The 16,749-nt window shown below is 45.4% G+C and overlaps 1 protein-coding gene across 6 annotated transcripts in view; it reads right to left on the minus strand.

Annotated features, from left to right (window-relative positions):
* LOC135902037 (PR domain zinc finger protein 15-like) overlaps positions 1-16,749 on the minus strand; it is an 83,659-nt gene that overhangs the window by 15,105 nt on the left and 51,805 nt on the right. For 4 of the 6 annotated variants that reach the window (XM_065431916.2, XM_065431919.2, XM_065431915.2 and 1 more), the window contains exons 17-21: positions 15,196-15,350; positions 11,210-11,525; positions 10,617-10,930; positions 5,629-5,749; positions 4,486-4,779 (exon numbers count right to left, since the gene is read on the minus strand). In XM_065431916.2, the coding sequence (XP_065287988.1) occupies positions 4,486-4,779; positions 5,629-5,749; positions 10,617-10,930; positions 11,210-11,525; positions 15,196-15,350 (1,200 nt within the window). Of the gene's footprint in view, positions 1-4,088; positions 4,171-4,485; positions 4,780-5,628; positions 5,750-10,616; positions 10,931-11,209; positions 11,526-15,195; positions 15,351-16,749 lie in introns of all 6 variants that reach the window. The other 2 variants (XM_065431920.1, XM_065431921.1) reach the window with 2 other exon arrangements.

The raw sequence follows: 16,749 nt of genomic DNA on the forward strand, positions 1-16,749 counted from the left end.
AATGATACGGTTTCATGCCACGTCGATGATATCTTCACATCAGTGGTATGAATTAAGCAAAGCCACCATGGCTAATAACCTCGCCCACACTGAGACTATGCTATCACTAAAAGTGCCAGCAGAGGGGAGCGAATTTTCTCGAGTTCATCACCGATTTCGTTATTGCGAGTTTCAACTGTATATATTTTTGTACAATCGCCGACTGATTTTTCGGACTCCAAAAATTCGGACATGCTCGATTATTCGGTCTGCTTCGCGGCACCGCCCTTCACCCCATAGACCATAACGTATAAAAACTGCCGAAAGTTCGGACACCTTGCAACCTCTCGTCTGATTTTTCGGACACTCCTTGAGCCAACTCGATCGAGAGCACCATGCACCGACTCTGGCCGGTGCATGGTTCGACTTGCTGAACACCATTTTTGTTTTGAACGGAGCCTCCTTGCTGCGCCACGAAGTGGCACTACTGCAAATCCCCGCTCATCATCCTCGTTTCTGCCTGGTTCGATAGAGTGGCTACAGCAGTTCCGGTCATAGCTTAGTAAGCCATGTCAAGACAATCCAGCAGCTGATTTGTTTCTTTCTTCATGCACGATGCTGCGAGTAGGCCACATTTTTCATTCTTGCGACTGGTGTCAGCGTAACAGCGTGGTGGTGTTTGCTTTGTGCGATGTGTCGAGGTTGCGGTGATCCAACACGGCATACAGAAACATCGCATCAAGTGTCTAATGGCGCCGACAGTGCCCGCGCAGACTGCACTGGGGTATGCCGGCAAGCGGGTGCCAGGAGGCCGAGGATTTGTCGCCTTCTAATGTGCTCCCTACCATCGCCAAAAATGTTCTGCGGAGACCTGCGCAGCGGTTGCATTGCGATTCCGAACACCATCTCATTTGACAGTTTTACAGGTGCTGACATGCTGTACTGACATGCGCAGCACTCGACAACGGCAAGATCATTCGTCAGGTTTCTGCTGCACCGCCAGACAATGACGCACCATTGCTACACTGCCATCACATGCGGAGCGTGTACAAGCAGTAACTGTGCTTTCAGCCGTACGACCCTCTCCGAGATTCAGGCTTATCTGATAGCGCGTAAACAGAACAGCGTGCAACGGCGCATTGATGATTTCTTCAAGCCTACTGCCGAGCCCGAATAAGTGTGTGGAAATAAAGGATTTCTTTCTTTCTTTCTTTCTTTTTTTTGGTGCTTAATCTGCTTTTTCAGACACCTGTTTATTCGGACATTTCCGCAGTCCCCGTGAGGTCCGAATAAACGGTCGGCGACTGTATTTGGGCAGTCGCGACTCTGTAAATCTTCGAAAACCTTCTCTAAACTTGCAGAGGTCATTCTTTGGCACCTTTCAAATACAGTGCACCTATTCATAATCCATATTTACAGAGAGAAACATGAACGAGGCCTGACAAGATGCCGCTAAAGTCCATAAGTCATGGTGAGTTGGTTTAGGAACTTCAAGGTGGTGTCCCTACAAGCCCTTTGTTTCTGCATCTTTTCTGGCTTATGAAGCCTTTTCTCACAGTAACAGCACCTTTTTTGTACTGTAAAAAAAACAAAATTGACACAGCTCAACTTCTTTTTTTTCTTAGTGTCACGTTAAGTGCACATGGCAGTTCTGAATTACCAACAATGAAAAAAGAAGCAACACTGTCAATAGTTCACTGGCTATGATGAGTTTCTGCTCAAAGGCCAACTGCAGTAAAATTTCACTCTGGCTAAATTTGTTATGAATGGGTACACTCAATAACCAATAATTCGGACTTCACGGAGAACGTAAATAAGTCAGAACTATCGAATTTTCGAAAAAAAGCTAATGTATCCAAAAAGGATTATTTTATTTACATTTTAACGTCCCCGAGCAAGGAATAAGTGATCAATTCGTTGCTGCACGCACTTCCACTTGTGTGCAACCAAGCATGGCTGCATTTTTGCCAGTATTGTGCTATCGCTGTAAGCCGATGCAAGGACTGCAAAGGCTCGAGTCTGCATGTGAAGGCTCCGGAGCACACGGCACATCATCATCCCCATCCGAGTTAGAGTTGCTGTTTAACGGTGGGAGATTCGGCACCCGACAACACCACACTGTTGACGTCTGCAAAGCTTTCCAATCTAACGGTGGCAGAAATCAGCATACTGCAGCCTAGAAGGTCATCGACAATGTCCGCATCTGAGCACGTTGTGCTAGACAGCAGGTTCAGGCTCTTCAGTTGTGCAGTCATTCAGATTGTGACCCAAGACTCATTTAAAGTCGGACAGTGAGGGCACCGTTGGTGCCATTTGACGTGTCCTGTCGATAAGTTCACAAGAAAGGCTTCTTGGAGCCAGCAGAGCACTGTCTGGAACAAAACTAAACAAACAAGCACAGAATAGCGGAACGCTGTCGGAAAGGTGAACTCAACAGGATGGCGAGAGAGGCCATGCACGGGGTTGCCAGAATAGGATATGATGATAGCGATGTTGATGCAACCTGTAATGCAGGCAAGGCCTCCAAACTCGGCATTTGCAGCTAAATCTCCAAGGCGCAGTGCTGCAACTAAGGCAAGGCCTCAGGGATTACTACCGTATTTACACGATTGTAAGTCGACCCCCCCATATCGCGTGACCGAAAAAAAAATAATAATAAGAGAGCATACCCGAGGGCACATTCGATAACGAAAATTTATTAGTAGCTGACATGGTCACTGGACTACTCGTCTTCACTAGTGCTGTCATCGTTGCTGCGGTCCCACAGCGCGTCGTAGTCCAGCGAAATTTTAAATTTGGCAAACAACCGCACCAGGACATCTTGCAGAACAGCAGCCCACGCCAAATGCACCCAACCACACGCAGCCGTCAGGGAGGCTCTTTTGACAGGTCCAGTTGGCGTAATTTCGCAGTCTTCTGCCGCCAGCCACTCGTACTCGTGGCGGAGCAGAACCCAAAAATTAAGGTGAAGGTCCGGGCTTGTTTCATGACCACGTCGCACTTCACTGGCAGGGACCGATCACGCATTTCAGCGACGTACGCCGCAAGCTTAGCCTACAGCTCCGGAAAGCGTCCAGACTTTGGCACGTGGGAAATTTCTCACTTGTCCCAGGTGAAAATTTCGCTTCACTGCAGTCGCCACTCTCGCACCACCTGTTTAGAAACATCGAAATTGCGGCCCGCTGTGCAGTGATTTGTTTCTTCGGCGTAAAGGATGGCAGCCCTCTTGAACGCTGCTGTGAACGAGTGCCGAACGATTAGTGGGCCTGGAGCACTCATGACGACTGGGGAAGCATAGAAGTAGCACGTAGCCAGCAGTCAAGTGGAACGCATCAAACCAATACCAATGCCTTCAAACAGAGAAAGAGCAGCCCATGAGCAGCCAGCGAGCGGTGACTGCTCTTCCATGAACTACCAATACTCCCCGCAAGCGCCGCCGTTCTGAGGGTGCCGCCGCAAATGGGAGCAGCGGCGCTTCCATCAACTATCGACACCCCCCCATGAGCGTTGCATGCACTGTAAAACTCTCAAAAATGTTGAAGAACCCTTCCGAAAAGCGTACAAACACGCGGGATAGTGAAAAGATACGGGTGGGGCCATAGAGCAAACATAAAATTCTAACTACGTTGTAGATCCCGTTGGTATCGTTTTTTTTGGCGGGGCCATGTTTCAGTTTCGATTGTAAGTCGACCCCCCAACTTCAGACTTTCAAATTTAAAAAAAGGGGTCGACTTACAATCGTGTAAATACGGTATCTAACGTATAATCTCCAGAGGCCATACTTGAGGTCTTGTCGAGGTTCCCAGAGTAGATAATGGCGGCAGAGTCGGCGTATGCTACAGCCATGGACAGTGTCCGGGTTATCAAATGTAGAGTTGGCAGCTGCCTGAAATATTGGTCGTCTTTACACATTAAGTCTATGGGGCCATTGGCGGTGCCACGAAGCTGTCCGAATTACCGAGCGTGTCCAGATTATTGGTGTCCGATTTATCGGTTGGCGACTGTAATATAAACCACTGAAGCAATTTTGGGAAACCCCTCAGGGTTGCTAACTGCGTAATTTTCTGTTTAGCAGACTTTAACAGCACTTAAGCAAACAATGCACGCACCTAGTGGTTGTCACTCTGATGCAATTCTCAGCCCGCAGCCTCCGGGATTTCTCAGTACACTGCAGGTAGCCCCAGGTGCCACCTCACATCAGAAGTCATGCCAAGGAGACAGGAGTTCGAAGGAATGGGTCACTACCGATGAGCAGTAACGGCAGCATTTCTTTTTCTTTTTCTCAGTTCCAGCTATTTTCGCTACCGCTTCATGACACTTCTGCTCGTATTTCAAATGTTAAATTTTGCACAGATGCTAATCAATATCTACGCCATCTCAAAATAGGCTTTCTCTGCAATACAAAATTTTTTTACAGATGGCCCTTAAGGTTGCGCAAACTATCCCCTAATTTCTGTTCCCTAATGCACTTGTTATGTTTTTGTGAGGCATTGAAGGGGGGCATACCTTGGGCACAAACCTCTTCGACGAAAGCGGGCGCGCAGCCTTGGCACGTGCTTGCTCACGAGCCTCGCGGTCTGGTGCGTGCAAGCGGCGCGTGTGTTCCTTGAGCTTGTCCTTGCGCTTGAACTGCCGACCACAAAGTGCGCAGAGGAATTCGCGGTGCTCCGAGTGGCAGAGCATGTGCAGTTTCAGCTTGTCCTGCCGGCAAAACACCTTGGGACACTGCTGGCACATGAAGCGCTGGTTCGTGTGGAAAGCTCGTATATGCTTGCGCACTTGGTTGTACTCTGAAAATTTCTGCAAACGGACAGGGGAAAAGAAAAAAATAGGCTGTATGAAGTTTATTGTTGACTTACTGTTTACAGCATAATGACTAGGATGTCATGAATATATATATGCACACAGAGAGGTTTTAATGATTTCAGAGGCAAGACCCCTTGTCAGTAATAACAAATGAAAAAAAGTAATGCAGCAGTGAATGAAGCAAGAATAATATTTAAATTCAATGGATTATATGCCAAAACCAAGATCTGACTATGAGGAATGCTATAGTGGAGGACTCCAGATTGATTTTCATTACATAGGGTTCCTTAACGTGCAGCTAAATCTAATTACACATGTTTTTGCACTTCAGCCCCATGAAAATGCAGCTACTGTGGCCAGGATAAAAAGCCTGCGACTTTGAGCTTAGCAGCACACCATGACCCCTAAGCCACTGCAGCAGCTGTGAATGGAGTAATAATGATTGATTGAGTGACTGATTGATGACTCACTTATTAAAAGCAAGAAAGTAGGAAGTTAAGGGCCATGTTAAGGGCCATGTTCTGTTAGTAGTAACAAAATAGGGCCTGCGACTTCGAGCTTAGCAGCACGCCATGACCTCTAAGCCACCGCAGCAGCTGTGGATGGAGTAGTATTGATTGATTGAGTGACTGATTGATGGCTCAGTTATTACAAGCAAGAAAGTAGGAAGTTAAGGGACATGTTAAGGGTCACGTCCTGTTAGTACTAACAAACAATATAAAAAGCTGAGCGTGTACACATAGTCAAGCAGTAGAACATAACTATGCAGTCAGGTGACTGCAAAATGAAGTGCAAAATGATTAAAATGCAACATCTACAAAGATACTATGCAGGTAATCTTACTTTTCCACAGGTTGGGCAAGTGTACATGCCATCCTGCAGATGAACAAAGACGTGCTCTTTCAGGGCAGCCACAACATGGAACTTCTCTTTGCAGATCGGGCACTCGAAGTATCGCTCCTTTCTGTTTTTGTCACAGAAAAAGAGAACAAGACAAGGATTGAGCCCCACTGTGTCGTCCTCCATGAGGTCAATCGCATGTGATATTCCGCACTTTGCAGATGACTTGACAACCATTGTGGACAGGACAGCAGCTCACACCTAGACTAACCACTCTGCAAGTTTATTATGTGACGCAAGATTTATTACCTAGCTGATCATAAAGTATTCAAAATTTAAACGTGTCTACTTTATTCAGCGCAAAAATTGTCCAACAGGACGCTCTCAGGGTAAGGTGAATGCAATAAAATATAACCTGCATGCCTTCGTGCCACAATTCACCTACAATTGGTAGCTAAATAGGATAAATTCTGGTTCATGCATACTTCCTTAAAATATACTAACGATTAAAACGTAGTAGCGACAAATCCTCAGCCAAATCTCCATAGAGGCTAATGTATGGGCTGACGGCTTAAGGGGGAAACAGGGATCAGATCACGAAAGTAGCAAAAAATTTATTCTGGGAAACCACTCATCTCATCATGTGCGATACCTAGTCCACATAGTATCAAAACTACTTAGCTAAAAACATACTCTAAATGCCCCCCAAAAAAAAGGAGAGAGAGAGAAATTTTTTTGTCAGCGCAGACGATGAGAAAAGAGCTCAAAGTTGTGCAAAACATCAAGGTTTGCATAGTCATCTCTCGTCTTTCCTGTGGCCAAGCTCCGCTTAACATGGTATCGTACGAAAACTGATAGTTTGGCCTTTCCGTTCCAGCCCTCCTTGCCTACGATAACCATATAGAATAACCACAAACATCAAAATTCAGGGGCCATGCAATGACGTTTGTGATGCGTGTGCCCCTCCTATTGGCTCAGTGTACTAGTATGCTGAGAGGCACCTTTAGATTGGCTATCACCAAGGCAACAGGTGCACCGGTGCTCATGAAGGAGTGCTGAACTGCTACGCTTGCTTTGAAAACTGTATCGATCACACTGTTTTTTTTTGTTTGTAAGCGGTAAATTGGTGCTTGCTTTGAGAAAAAGAAAGTTTGAAAGTGGACAGTATATGGAAAGCAAAGCACAAGCTTCCTCCATCTCCTACAGTGAGGAAGAGTAAGCAGCAATTTTAAGAACTGAGTACCGTGTCATACCAGACCTAACAAGTAGTCAATGCAACACGCAGTCCCGTACTGAGTCAGCAATAAAGCGATAGCGAAGCAAACTACTGCCCTGTGTCATCAAGCCATCAACTATGTACCAGACTGTGTCACGTGGGTGGCATTTTACTTGGAGACCCTACACGACATGCTGGTGCTTGTTGCCACACCTCTCCACACCACCGCGGGTTCGAGCAGCCTAGATCCTGTTCCAAGACCAGAAGCGCCTAATAGCATCACCGTTAATGGAGACAGTGCACTTGCAGCTTTTGAAATGTGATGGATGTGAAACAGACTCCCCGGTTTACAAAGAGACAGATGCTAATACGAATGTGCACAGCACATGTACCAGCAAAAGGACCCCATGCACTTAGTAGGTGATGCGCTACACAGAATTTACAAAATTTGGAAGACGCTTAAGCTTCGCCTTTGAGAGTGGAACGCAATAGCATTCAATGATCCTTGACTGCTTCTCACACTTCCCAGCAACTGCAGCATATGTAACCGTAATGTTTACTAGGAAATGCTGGCCTCGAACCAATATACACAAAGGTGGGCTTTCAGGTAGAAATGCGGCCTCTTGCATGGGCCGCGATGTGGTGTAGGCGAGCGCCATCTGGAGGTATTGCCACGAATCAGGCGCGCCGCTCCGTGACGCCCTCTCCCCCCTCCCTCCCTCGCCACCCCACGAGATACTGGAGCAGCAGCACGCATAAATGGCGGACGCCGTGGCCAGTCTGTGAATGGTAGAAATGCTGGAAAAGGGGTTTGTTTTGAGCTCTTGTGTAACAGAATTATGTTTTCTCATATAGTCAAATTACAATCCGACGCTATCATGTCTGTTGGTTGTGTGTAAGGCATACTTGCTTGAGAAATTCAATTAGTTCAGTAACTTCCTTGCCCCACATGGAAGGCCCCGGTATGGGTGGTTCGAAAATCTTTTTGCCGAAACGACATCCGCCACCGGGCACCGATGCCAAATTTTCTGCGACATGGAGCCCTTAACGCCATCGCGTTAATACGGGATGATCGGCATCACATTGCAGCATGTATTGTGTTTCAAAGAAACGCAGCAGGTTCTCATTCAGTAAATTGCTATATGGACACGTACACATATACATCAGGGAAAGCTTGACAAGTCTATATGTTGCTCGCTCTGCCAGTGTGCTCCTCTAATAAAGTTTCGAAATGCTGCTTGATATAGCCTGTCCTTATATAACGGGGAAAATAATAAAAAGAATAAAGATAGCCTCTCAATGCATATATTAGGTGAAGACCATGGCATCGCATAGTATCTTTCTGCGTAAGCAGCAGTGAACGTAAGAGGATGCAAATTTATAGTTGACTGTTACTGAATACTATACTGTTTAGTGCGTAGTTATGACATGTTCCCACCATGTATATATTAACGAGGTTCCACTGTAATGAAATGACATGGTTATCATAACATGAACATAAAATCACCAGAGCTGTATTTTGTATCTATACATTGTTTCCTATATAGCAGGCAATGTTGTGGAAACTAAGCAAGTACTGCTGTCATAGAACCCTCACTCTGCACACTTTGCAGTGCGAGTTTCCACTGTAATAAACGAGTGTTGCCTCTAAAGGAGTAATCTAAACAAGATGGAAGCTTGAAGTGATGTAAGTCGTGGAACAAAGAATGTCACTTATAGGGGTATTACTCAGGCTCGCGCGTGCGCACCTGACCCTTCTCTGGATCGCACAGCGCCGGCGGAGCGGCAGTCGCTCCCTAGCACTTTCGCAGCAGCCCTAGCAGTCAGAGCTGTGACCCCTAACCCGCGGTTCGCAGTGAGTTGCGACCACGGCGGGTTCAGGCCAGGGGGGGACAGGGTGAGTCTCGACCTAAGGTGTTTATTCACCTTAGAGTACAAATGTTCCAACAGACAGCAACAGCCACAACACACACAAATACAGCACAAAACACAACCACAGCGGCGGAGCATTCCGCACGTCTGGGGTGAAACAAACCGCACAACGTGGGAACCACAAAAGAGGCTGATAAGAGTTCAGCTCACCCAAAAGTGGATCCGCGCTCGGGCCCTGGGGCGGTGAGTCGCACACAAAGGCCGGGCGCAACAGGGGGGACGGCGTGCGGCGGTCTCAGCGGCTGATTTGAGATGCGGCCTTTCGCGAGCTCTTCCGCCGTGAGACAAAGATGCGTCGGGGGAATCGCGCTTCTCCCCGAGCGGCGGAGAGGAGTCTCCCCGGTTCCAAGAAAGGGAAAGGAGGGAACGGGGTGCCTTGGCTGCAGCGTCGCGGCCAGGCGCGAAGAGCAGCGGGAGCGGCGAGGGTGCCCTCTCCCCGCTACCCTCCGCGAGCGAGCACGTGATTATCGCGTGATAACCGCGTGGCCGCTCCGGAGATATCGGGATGCGCGTGCGATCCCCACACACTTCAAGCCAACGTTTGCTTCGACAAGGGGACTTGTGAAAACACTGGCTTAAAGCGACATTCCTTGTTCAAATACTCATCAGTGTCTCTAGAGGAGTAGCGGCACATATTTTATAACTTGTCAAAAGTCTACTACATTTTTCTTGCACACAAAAGTATGACGGCGAGTAAGAAGTTTAAAAAAAAAAACACTCGTAAGATATCTTTATTTGATACTAAATTTGGAGCTTGAAATGCAGGACCTGGTGTGATTAGTATCAGCGTGAAATATTGACATAGAGAGCAAAATATGGTGACATTGTGCTGCAGTAAGGCTAGGTGTGATGATGTTGCTCATAAAGAAATTAACAAGAGTGCCGCACACGTTTCTTCAGACTTTTTTCACATGTTACAGCAGTGGCAATTGCATGGGATGAAGCAACCCAGTCTTTCACAACACACATGACGCATCGCATCACATGACGCCTCAGCCTTTTGGGTATCAAGACTTAAACTGGTTTGTAGAATACAGTTGACATCTGTTAATTTGACCCTGACAAGACAAACAAAACTGGTCAAACTATCTGGCTGGACAAGGTAAACAAGATGCAGAAAAAACGTCAAAGCACACTGCTGATTCATTTGGCTGTATGTGTACGGATTCTAACATTCCCCCAAATCAAAAGTGTACCACTTTATACGTGTCCAAAGTAGAAAACTAAAGCTCCTAAACAAAGTAGAAACCTCACGTGCACACTAGTCTTTAGGGGGGAAAAAAGGGCAAGAACGTTGCACAATGGTAAACATATTTTAAAATTTTTTTTAAAGTCAACTTTGCTGCAGTACAGTTGCGTTAAGTGGTAAAGCATGCTTGCACCGCAAAGGCAGTGTAGGTTTCAACGAAACTGGCACTGCCAACAAGAGCGATGCTTTGCATCACCCTTGTCGCTATCTCATCGGCCGGTGCACATTGTTGAGATGCACGCTCGCTGCCTAGCTTGTCTGTGGGATTTTTCCAGCAACTGCATTATAGTCGGCATTTCATTTCGCACGGCTCCACTATAAGAGGTATGCATACACATCGAGTACTACGGGAAGATAAACAGAAGCCACAGAAGACCGCATTATATCCGGTTCTGCTCTATAAGCAGTTGCCCTATAAGTGGTCCGAGCTGTATTATAATAAATTATTTAGTGCATTCTGATGCATTCTGATGCCAGGGTTTAGACAGTTGGAGCCTACATTTAACAAACAAAAATGACAAGTCGAAAACGTAATGCCATTCCTTTTAGCGGTGCACTGTAGTGTACTCCGAGCAGAAGTTGGCGGAAACTCACTTGTGCGTTTTGAGGTGTTCAGTCAGAGCCGAGGTGTTCAGGAAGCGCTTGTCGCATGTGTCACACTTCAGTGGCTTTGTCTCGTCGTTTCCGTGTACCTGGTAATGCTTGGACAGGCGGTCTTCCGTGGCAAAGCCCTTGTAGCAGAGGCTGCACTTATGGACTCGCTGTGGCACCGGAGCCCCTGCAGAGGCTGTCTCATTTTCTGGTTCACCCGCAGATGCTGCCTCCGATGGCTGCTTGACACGTTTTGGGGGCCCTCGTTTGCCATGCACTCCCACGTGCTTCATCAGCTCTGCTTTCGTTGAAAACTCCTGCAAACGTTGTCTCGCTGTAGCGACTCTGAAGTGATGAGCGTAACAACAACAGTCTAGAGTAACGAGATCAAACTACCATGCATAAAAAACCAGGAGTGTACGAAAAACTCCCTCACATCACTGCTTGAAAATTTCTCAAGAAAATGCTCCAGAATAAAAGTGAGAGAGAGAAAAAAGAAAACACTACGAAACCAAGTCCTGGCTACACTGCTAAGCTCAGCCCATTCACCTTGCAGTGGTCATGCTTCCAAGTAGAACACAAACTGCGCCACTTACTGAACCACACTCTGGACACTGTTCGAGCTGAGATTCAGGAGTCGGCTCTGTCGGCGTCACGACAGCATGCAGAGGCAAATGCAGGTTTAACAGGTCAGAGCTGGGAAACACATAACGGCAGTGTGGACAGCCCCACGAGAAGGTTTCTGCTTGGGATGCGCTGCGTCGTGCTGACTTGCGAACGCCCTCACTAAGCAGGGACCCCAGGGGTTGCTGCTGCTGCTGCTGCTGAGCCTGCTGTGTGTGCTGCGCCTGCTGCTGCTGCTGCCGCCGCTGCTTGAGGCGCTCATCCTTCTGTTGGTGTCGAATCACGTGCCTGTTTGTGAAAAGCAAAACTGAATTGGTGAGTAAATGGAAGACTGAATTAATTATCAAATGAAAGAACAAATTACTAAATGAATGAATGAGCAAATGAATGAATGAATTAATTAACGTGCAAGAGTGTGGGGCTGCCACAGCAGTGAAGTGACAGACATTTGTGTCCTGCAGGCACAACTGGGCAAAGAAGGGTATTCTATAGTGAAAAGCTCTAGATTAACCATGACACACAAGGAGACTGGTACATATTTTTACATTTTACACACATCAAAATGCAACTTCCACAGTTGAGGTAGTACTACAGAGAAAACTTAATAAACAGCAGTTCTTTTAACTTTAAAGTGAATTAGATACACAGCATAAGAGAAAGAAAAAAACCAACAGTAGAACAGGGCATCAACTGCAGCTTATTTCATGCTTTAACCCTTTGAGGGTCACATCATTTTAGGGAAATGCATCCTGCCAGGGTCACATTATTTAACTGCATGTTTAAATTCTTTAGGGTGACTTATTTTAAGAAAAAGCAAGCAAATATTTTTTATGTGACAATAAAGACACAAATTCTTTTAATGTGTGCAGTTTTATACATGGTTTATCATTGAATAACATAGACAGTAGTGTATAGCAGGGTAATTAATTTTTTATAAATGTAATGAAATTTATAAAACTTATTTTTATGCTTTAAATGGGTTTCACACAACTAGGGCCTGAAGGTGATCACGGTCACTGCCCAAGTATGATGTATAATCCGACGTTTCGGAACCGCGTACGGGTTCATTGTTCACTGAGTTGGACAGGAAATAGTCGTCACTTATGTAGCCAGCACGTGACGTAACGAACGTGCGTAAATGGCAGGCATAGTCCTTGGTGGGGCCTGTAACTAGGGCCTGCATTATGAACCACTCCATTTCATTATGCATTTTTATCATGTGTCGCGCTGAAGGAGTGATCCCAGCAAAGCTGGTGGCGTGGTGGCCAGCAAGCCATGTTCCATCCAATGACCAAGGGCTAAAAGAATCGAAAATGAAGTCATCATTAAAGAATACAGCCCAGTATCCACGGCCATAGTGAAAGCTAGGTATGCCCTGTGAGCACCTACAAGAAAAAGGCAATCGTCACAAGAATGAAGCCAGTGAGAAACTCACAGTAATCACTCGTTTTATCATTGGACTAAATTCTTTCAGATGTGTTGCATGAAGGTATGTACGAATAGTAGATTTTGAGTTCGAAGCTAATTCGAAGCAAATAGTGATTCGGGACGAATATTTTCTAATTGAATATTGTATAGCTGTTATGCGAAGAAGTGGCTGGAAACGCTTATGCATAGAAACTACTCATATTGGAATGAATTTCTTCTTCTGTCGAAGAATAACACCGAACTTTAGTGCAGTAGAACTCGTTAGCTAAATGTCAAAGATACAAAGAGTTTAATGAATAGCAAAGCATGATGCAACTGCCTCTGTGCCTGTAAGAAGTCAATGAAAAGAACACACAAATAAAATGTTGCACAAATAAAAGATGTAGACTATTGCAATGACTAGGGGAAGTGTAAACAGGAGATAATGCTTACCAAAGCTTTCATTCTGATAGATACCCTTATTAGACATTTTAGTATTACAAAAAGGAGCATTTTTTCAAACATTCAGTCGCTGCCGTCATGTATGGCCATGATAATTTGGGACTTGTTGCTGTTGTTGCACAAGTGCAGTGATGACACTCGAAGGGTTAAGCTTTAAGTACAATGTCAAAGTACCTTTTGGGAGCTGCCTGCACTCCCAAATTTATTCTGCTTAATAGCTTTGAAGTCGCTCTGATTACTTCAACTGGTACTGAAGATCTCATGGCAGGATTCAGAGGATAAATAGTGGGATTGACTTTCGTTTATCTAGCCAGTCGGCTTGCACTGGCTAACCTCCTTGTCCATCGAACTTTCTCTCTATTCTCTTCTCATCTGTTCCTCAATACAACCAGTACACTATTTAGTTCTGTATTTCCATCAGTGCCCTTCACTCCTAGAGGAGGGTAATGGTTTGGGATAGTTGGCAACAATTCATGATAAAGGTTACTTTCGCACCACTTGAAACGAGGACTAGGAAACAACAGACACAAGTGCAATCTTGCGCTTGTGTCTGCCGTTCCCTAGTCCTTATTTCAAGTGGTGCGCAAATAACATTTATCCTAGAGAAGGTATCGACTTTGACACATTTCGTACTGAGAGCATGCGAAGCTAATTAAGTGCAAAAGCCCGAGTGTTTCATTTCTAGAATGCTGCCATGCTTGACCTTACCAGTTGGAGTGCCGATGTGCCATGCAAGCCTTTACAGAGACTCCTTCATCCCTAGGGAAAGCCTGGACTGAAATTGCCTTTCCGCATCAGTCGCTTTCTTCACCGGCATTAACAAGTTCAAACCCACTGAACAAAATGAATTTTGCCAATACTCTTACTGCATTTTGATTTTATTCTTAACCCCACTCATTTCTGTAATGGGTTCGGGCCTGGACAGTATGTGAAATAAATAAATAAACCATTTTGAAGAATGCACCACATCGTCCAGGCCCATTTCTCCATGTGCCAACAAATGCGAGAACTCAATGTAGAATTAACACAGTCTAGCTGAAGTTAAATGTCATAGATGGCTCCAGCACACCAGCCTATCCACATCTGAGAGCAGTGGGTGTAAGCACAAGGTGCTTCATTTGGTCATCATCAAAGCGCCCGCATTGTTCTATGTCATGCAGCCAGTGCACAACAGCTACTATACTGATGCCTGGCAAGAGGGTGGCACACGATGCAAGAAAAAAACAGCCAGAAATGTAGATGGACACATGCCATAACATTTACCTCCCTTGCACAGGGCTCGGCAAGTTCCATCATACAGCACAATCTCTGATGGAGACAGTACGGCACCGCACATTCACAGGAACCTCCCCAGCCCAGCTCATATCTTTGGTCATCACTTACCCTCTCTTGCGTTGGTGCGACTCATTCACATGGAATGCTTATAATGCTTCCTATGTCAACACGAAACTATCAGCTGTTAGGACACCTGTGTGCATGACGTAACTCCCCAAGACTGCATTGTTAACGCTCATACAATGCATTAGGCATCACTATATGGACATCAGCAATACCTTAGTGTCACGTGCACTGGGCATTCAGCTATATCTGGGCGCTGTGGCCTTGGTCTTGACCTCACTGTCGCTGGCAAACTATTCTTTTTGTTTCTTGGTGAATATATGACTTTAGTTGGCTTCAAACAATCCCACTGGGTTACTATCAACTTCATTGGAGTTCAATGACATTGCTGGATATTGCATAGGCGTCATTGAATTCCAGACAGCTTTTGTTTGACTTTTTATTAGTTTGCTGGCTGAAACCACTCGCAATGAGATGAGGATGCATTTCATGCTTTAAAGTACCTGAGCAGCACCGGCAGGTGTGTTGTGAATATTCTTCAGCCAACTTGCTAAATCCTCTGGCTTTCCAAAAGACAGTATACAGACTGTCAGATGTTTGCTATTTATTCTTAATGTGGCATGAAGCATCTACATTGAGCACATCATTTAGGAATAATCCACACCTTCTAGGGGGTCCCGAAGTAAAAACGCAAACGAATGATCAAACTTTAAAATGGGTTAAGTTACATCGAACATCCCTCGCAACTGACCTTTTTCTGTTGTAGGGATGAGAGAAACGAAGGTCACACAATGAGCACTTATACTTCTTCTCGGAAGAGTGCATCATGAGGTGACGCTTGAGGCCGTACTTCCTCTGGAAAACCTTGTGGCATACATTGCACTGGTTTTCATCTCCTGATGTGGGCTGGAATAAAGTGAACAGTTGTTTTGGAAAGTTGCCAGAGATGGCCCGTCTCCATCAACGTGTTTCTCTCCCCTAAGATGAACTAGCCATTAGACGATTACAGTTCTTTAAGAAGACTGGCGTACATTCAAAATGAACAAGAACAGAAGAGTATAAAGAGAGATCAAGTGTTTAATTCCATGAAACACAACAAGGGTTCTACTTCAACATGACACAAATAATATATGCGAATATGTACACCCTGTGCATGCACTGTGCACTTCGTCCCTGCCCATATTTTTGTCTTTTGGTCAGGCATACTGGTTTAAGTAGGTCATTGTGGTTATAAATGCTTGTCTCCCTTCAAGAATAAATTCAGTTGGTACCATGTATTTACTCACATAATGACTGCACTTTTTTGCCAAAAAAAAATTCAGGTTGCAAATTCAGGGTTGCAATCATTACGCGGAGGAAATTTTCTGCAAAAAGAAAACAATTTTTTTTCCATCCCGCATTTGCTGCGGGATGACAACAGGTCAACAAACAAGCGGCTGCCACTATAACAGTGCGGGACACCAAAACAAAAATGGCGGCCAGTGGAGCAAGCCGAAGGCGATTTTTTTATTTCTTCTTGTGAGCACATTACGCGCATTGAAACAGTTTCTTCCGTATCAGTAATTAATAACATTGCTGATATCAGCAAGTTTGTGGCAATAACATAGCCATGTCCACTTTGAGGGGACAGAAACAGAAATGGGCGCGCTTAGCTGTGGTGACGCGGGAATGCTGTGAAAACTGCGGCATTTGTCTTCACTACAATCTTAATACGACACATTTCCGCTATGAGTGGGCTAATATCTTAGCTGTGTTACAAGAGTCGGCATACGAATAAGGTACACTTCTAACGTATTGCTGTAAACGTGGCTACTATCGTTGCTGCTCGCAATTTGTTGCATTCCCACGAGTGCAGACGAGAGGAATTGAAAGGTGCCTTTTTTGTTGTTGTCGACCACAACCATTGTAAAGCGTACAAATAATAAAGCCAAGGCAAGCTTGGTTGTAGCTTCTTTTTTTTTCATGTAAGTGCAGAAAGTGATGAAAGGAATGAACTGGGGCATCCGCTTAAGAATGTTTGGTCCGTGCAGACCCCTAGGTATGTCTTGAAGAGTCGTTCGCGTAGCATTCGACAGCATTCGACAGATGGTAAGCGTGACCATCATTACCTAGACTTGGCACACAACATATCACTGTGGCAAGCTCACGGTGCGATCATTACACGGGAAAGAAAAAAAATCGAATTTTGATGACAAGATTCAGGGGTGCAATCATTAAGCGAGTGCGATCATTGTGCAAGTAAATGCGGCCGTTGGCATATGTCCTGTCAATGTGTATTCCTTTGTTCTCAATTTATTGTGCCATA

The sequence above is a fragment of the Dermacentor albipictus genome, chromosome 4, assembly GCF_038994185.2.
Source record: "Dermacentor albipictus isolate Rhodes 1998 colony chromosome 4, USDA_Dalb.pri_finalv2, whole genome shotgun sequence".
In the NCBI taxonomy this organism is placed as follows: domain Eukaryota; kingdom Metazoa; phylum Arthropoda; class Arachnida; order Ixodida; family Ixodidae; genus Dermacentor; species Dermacentor albipictus.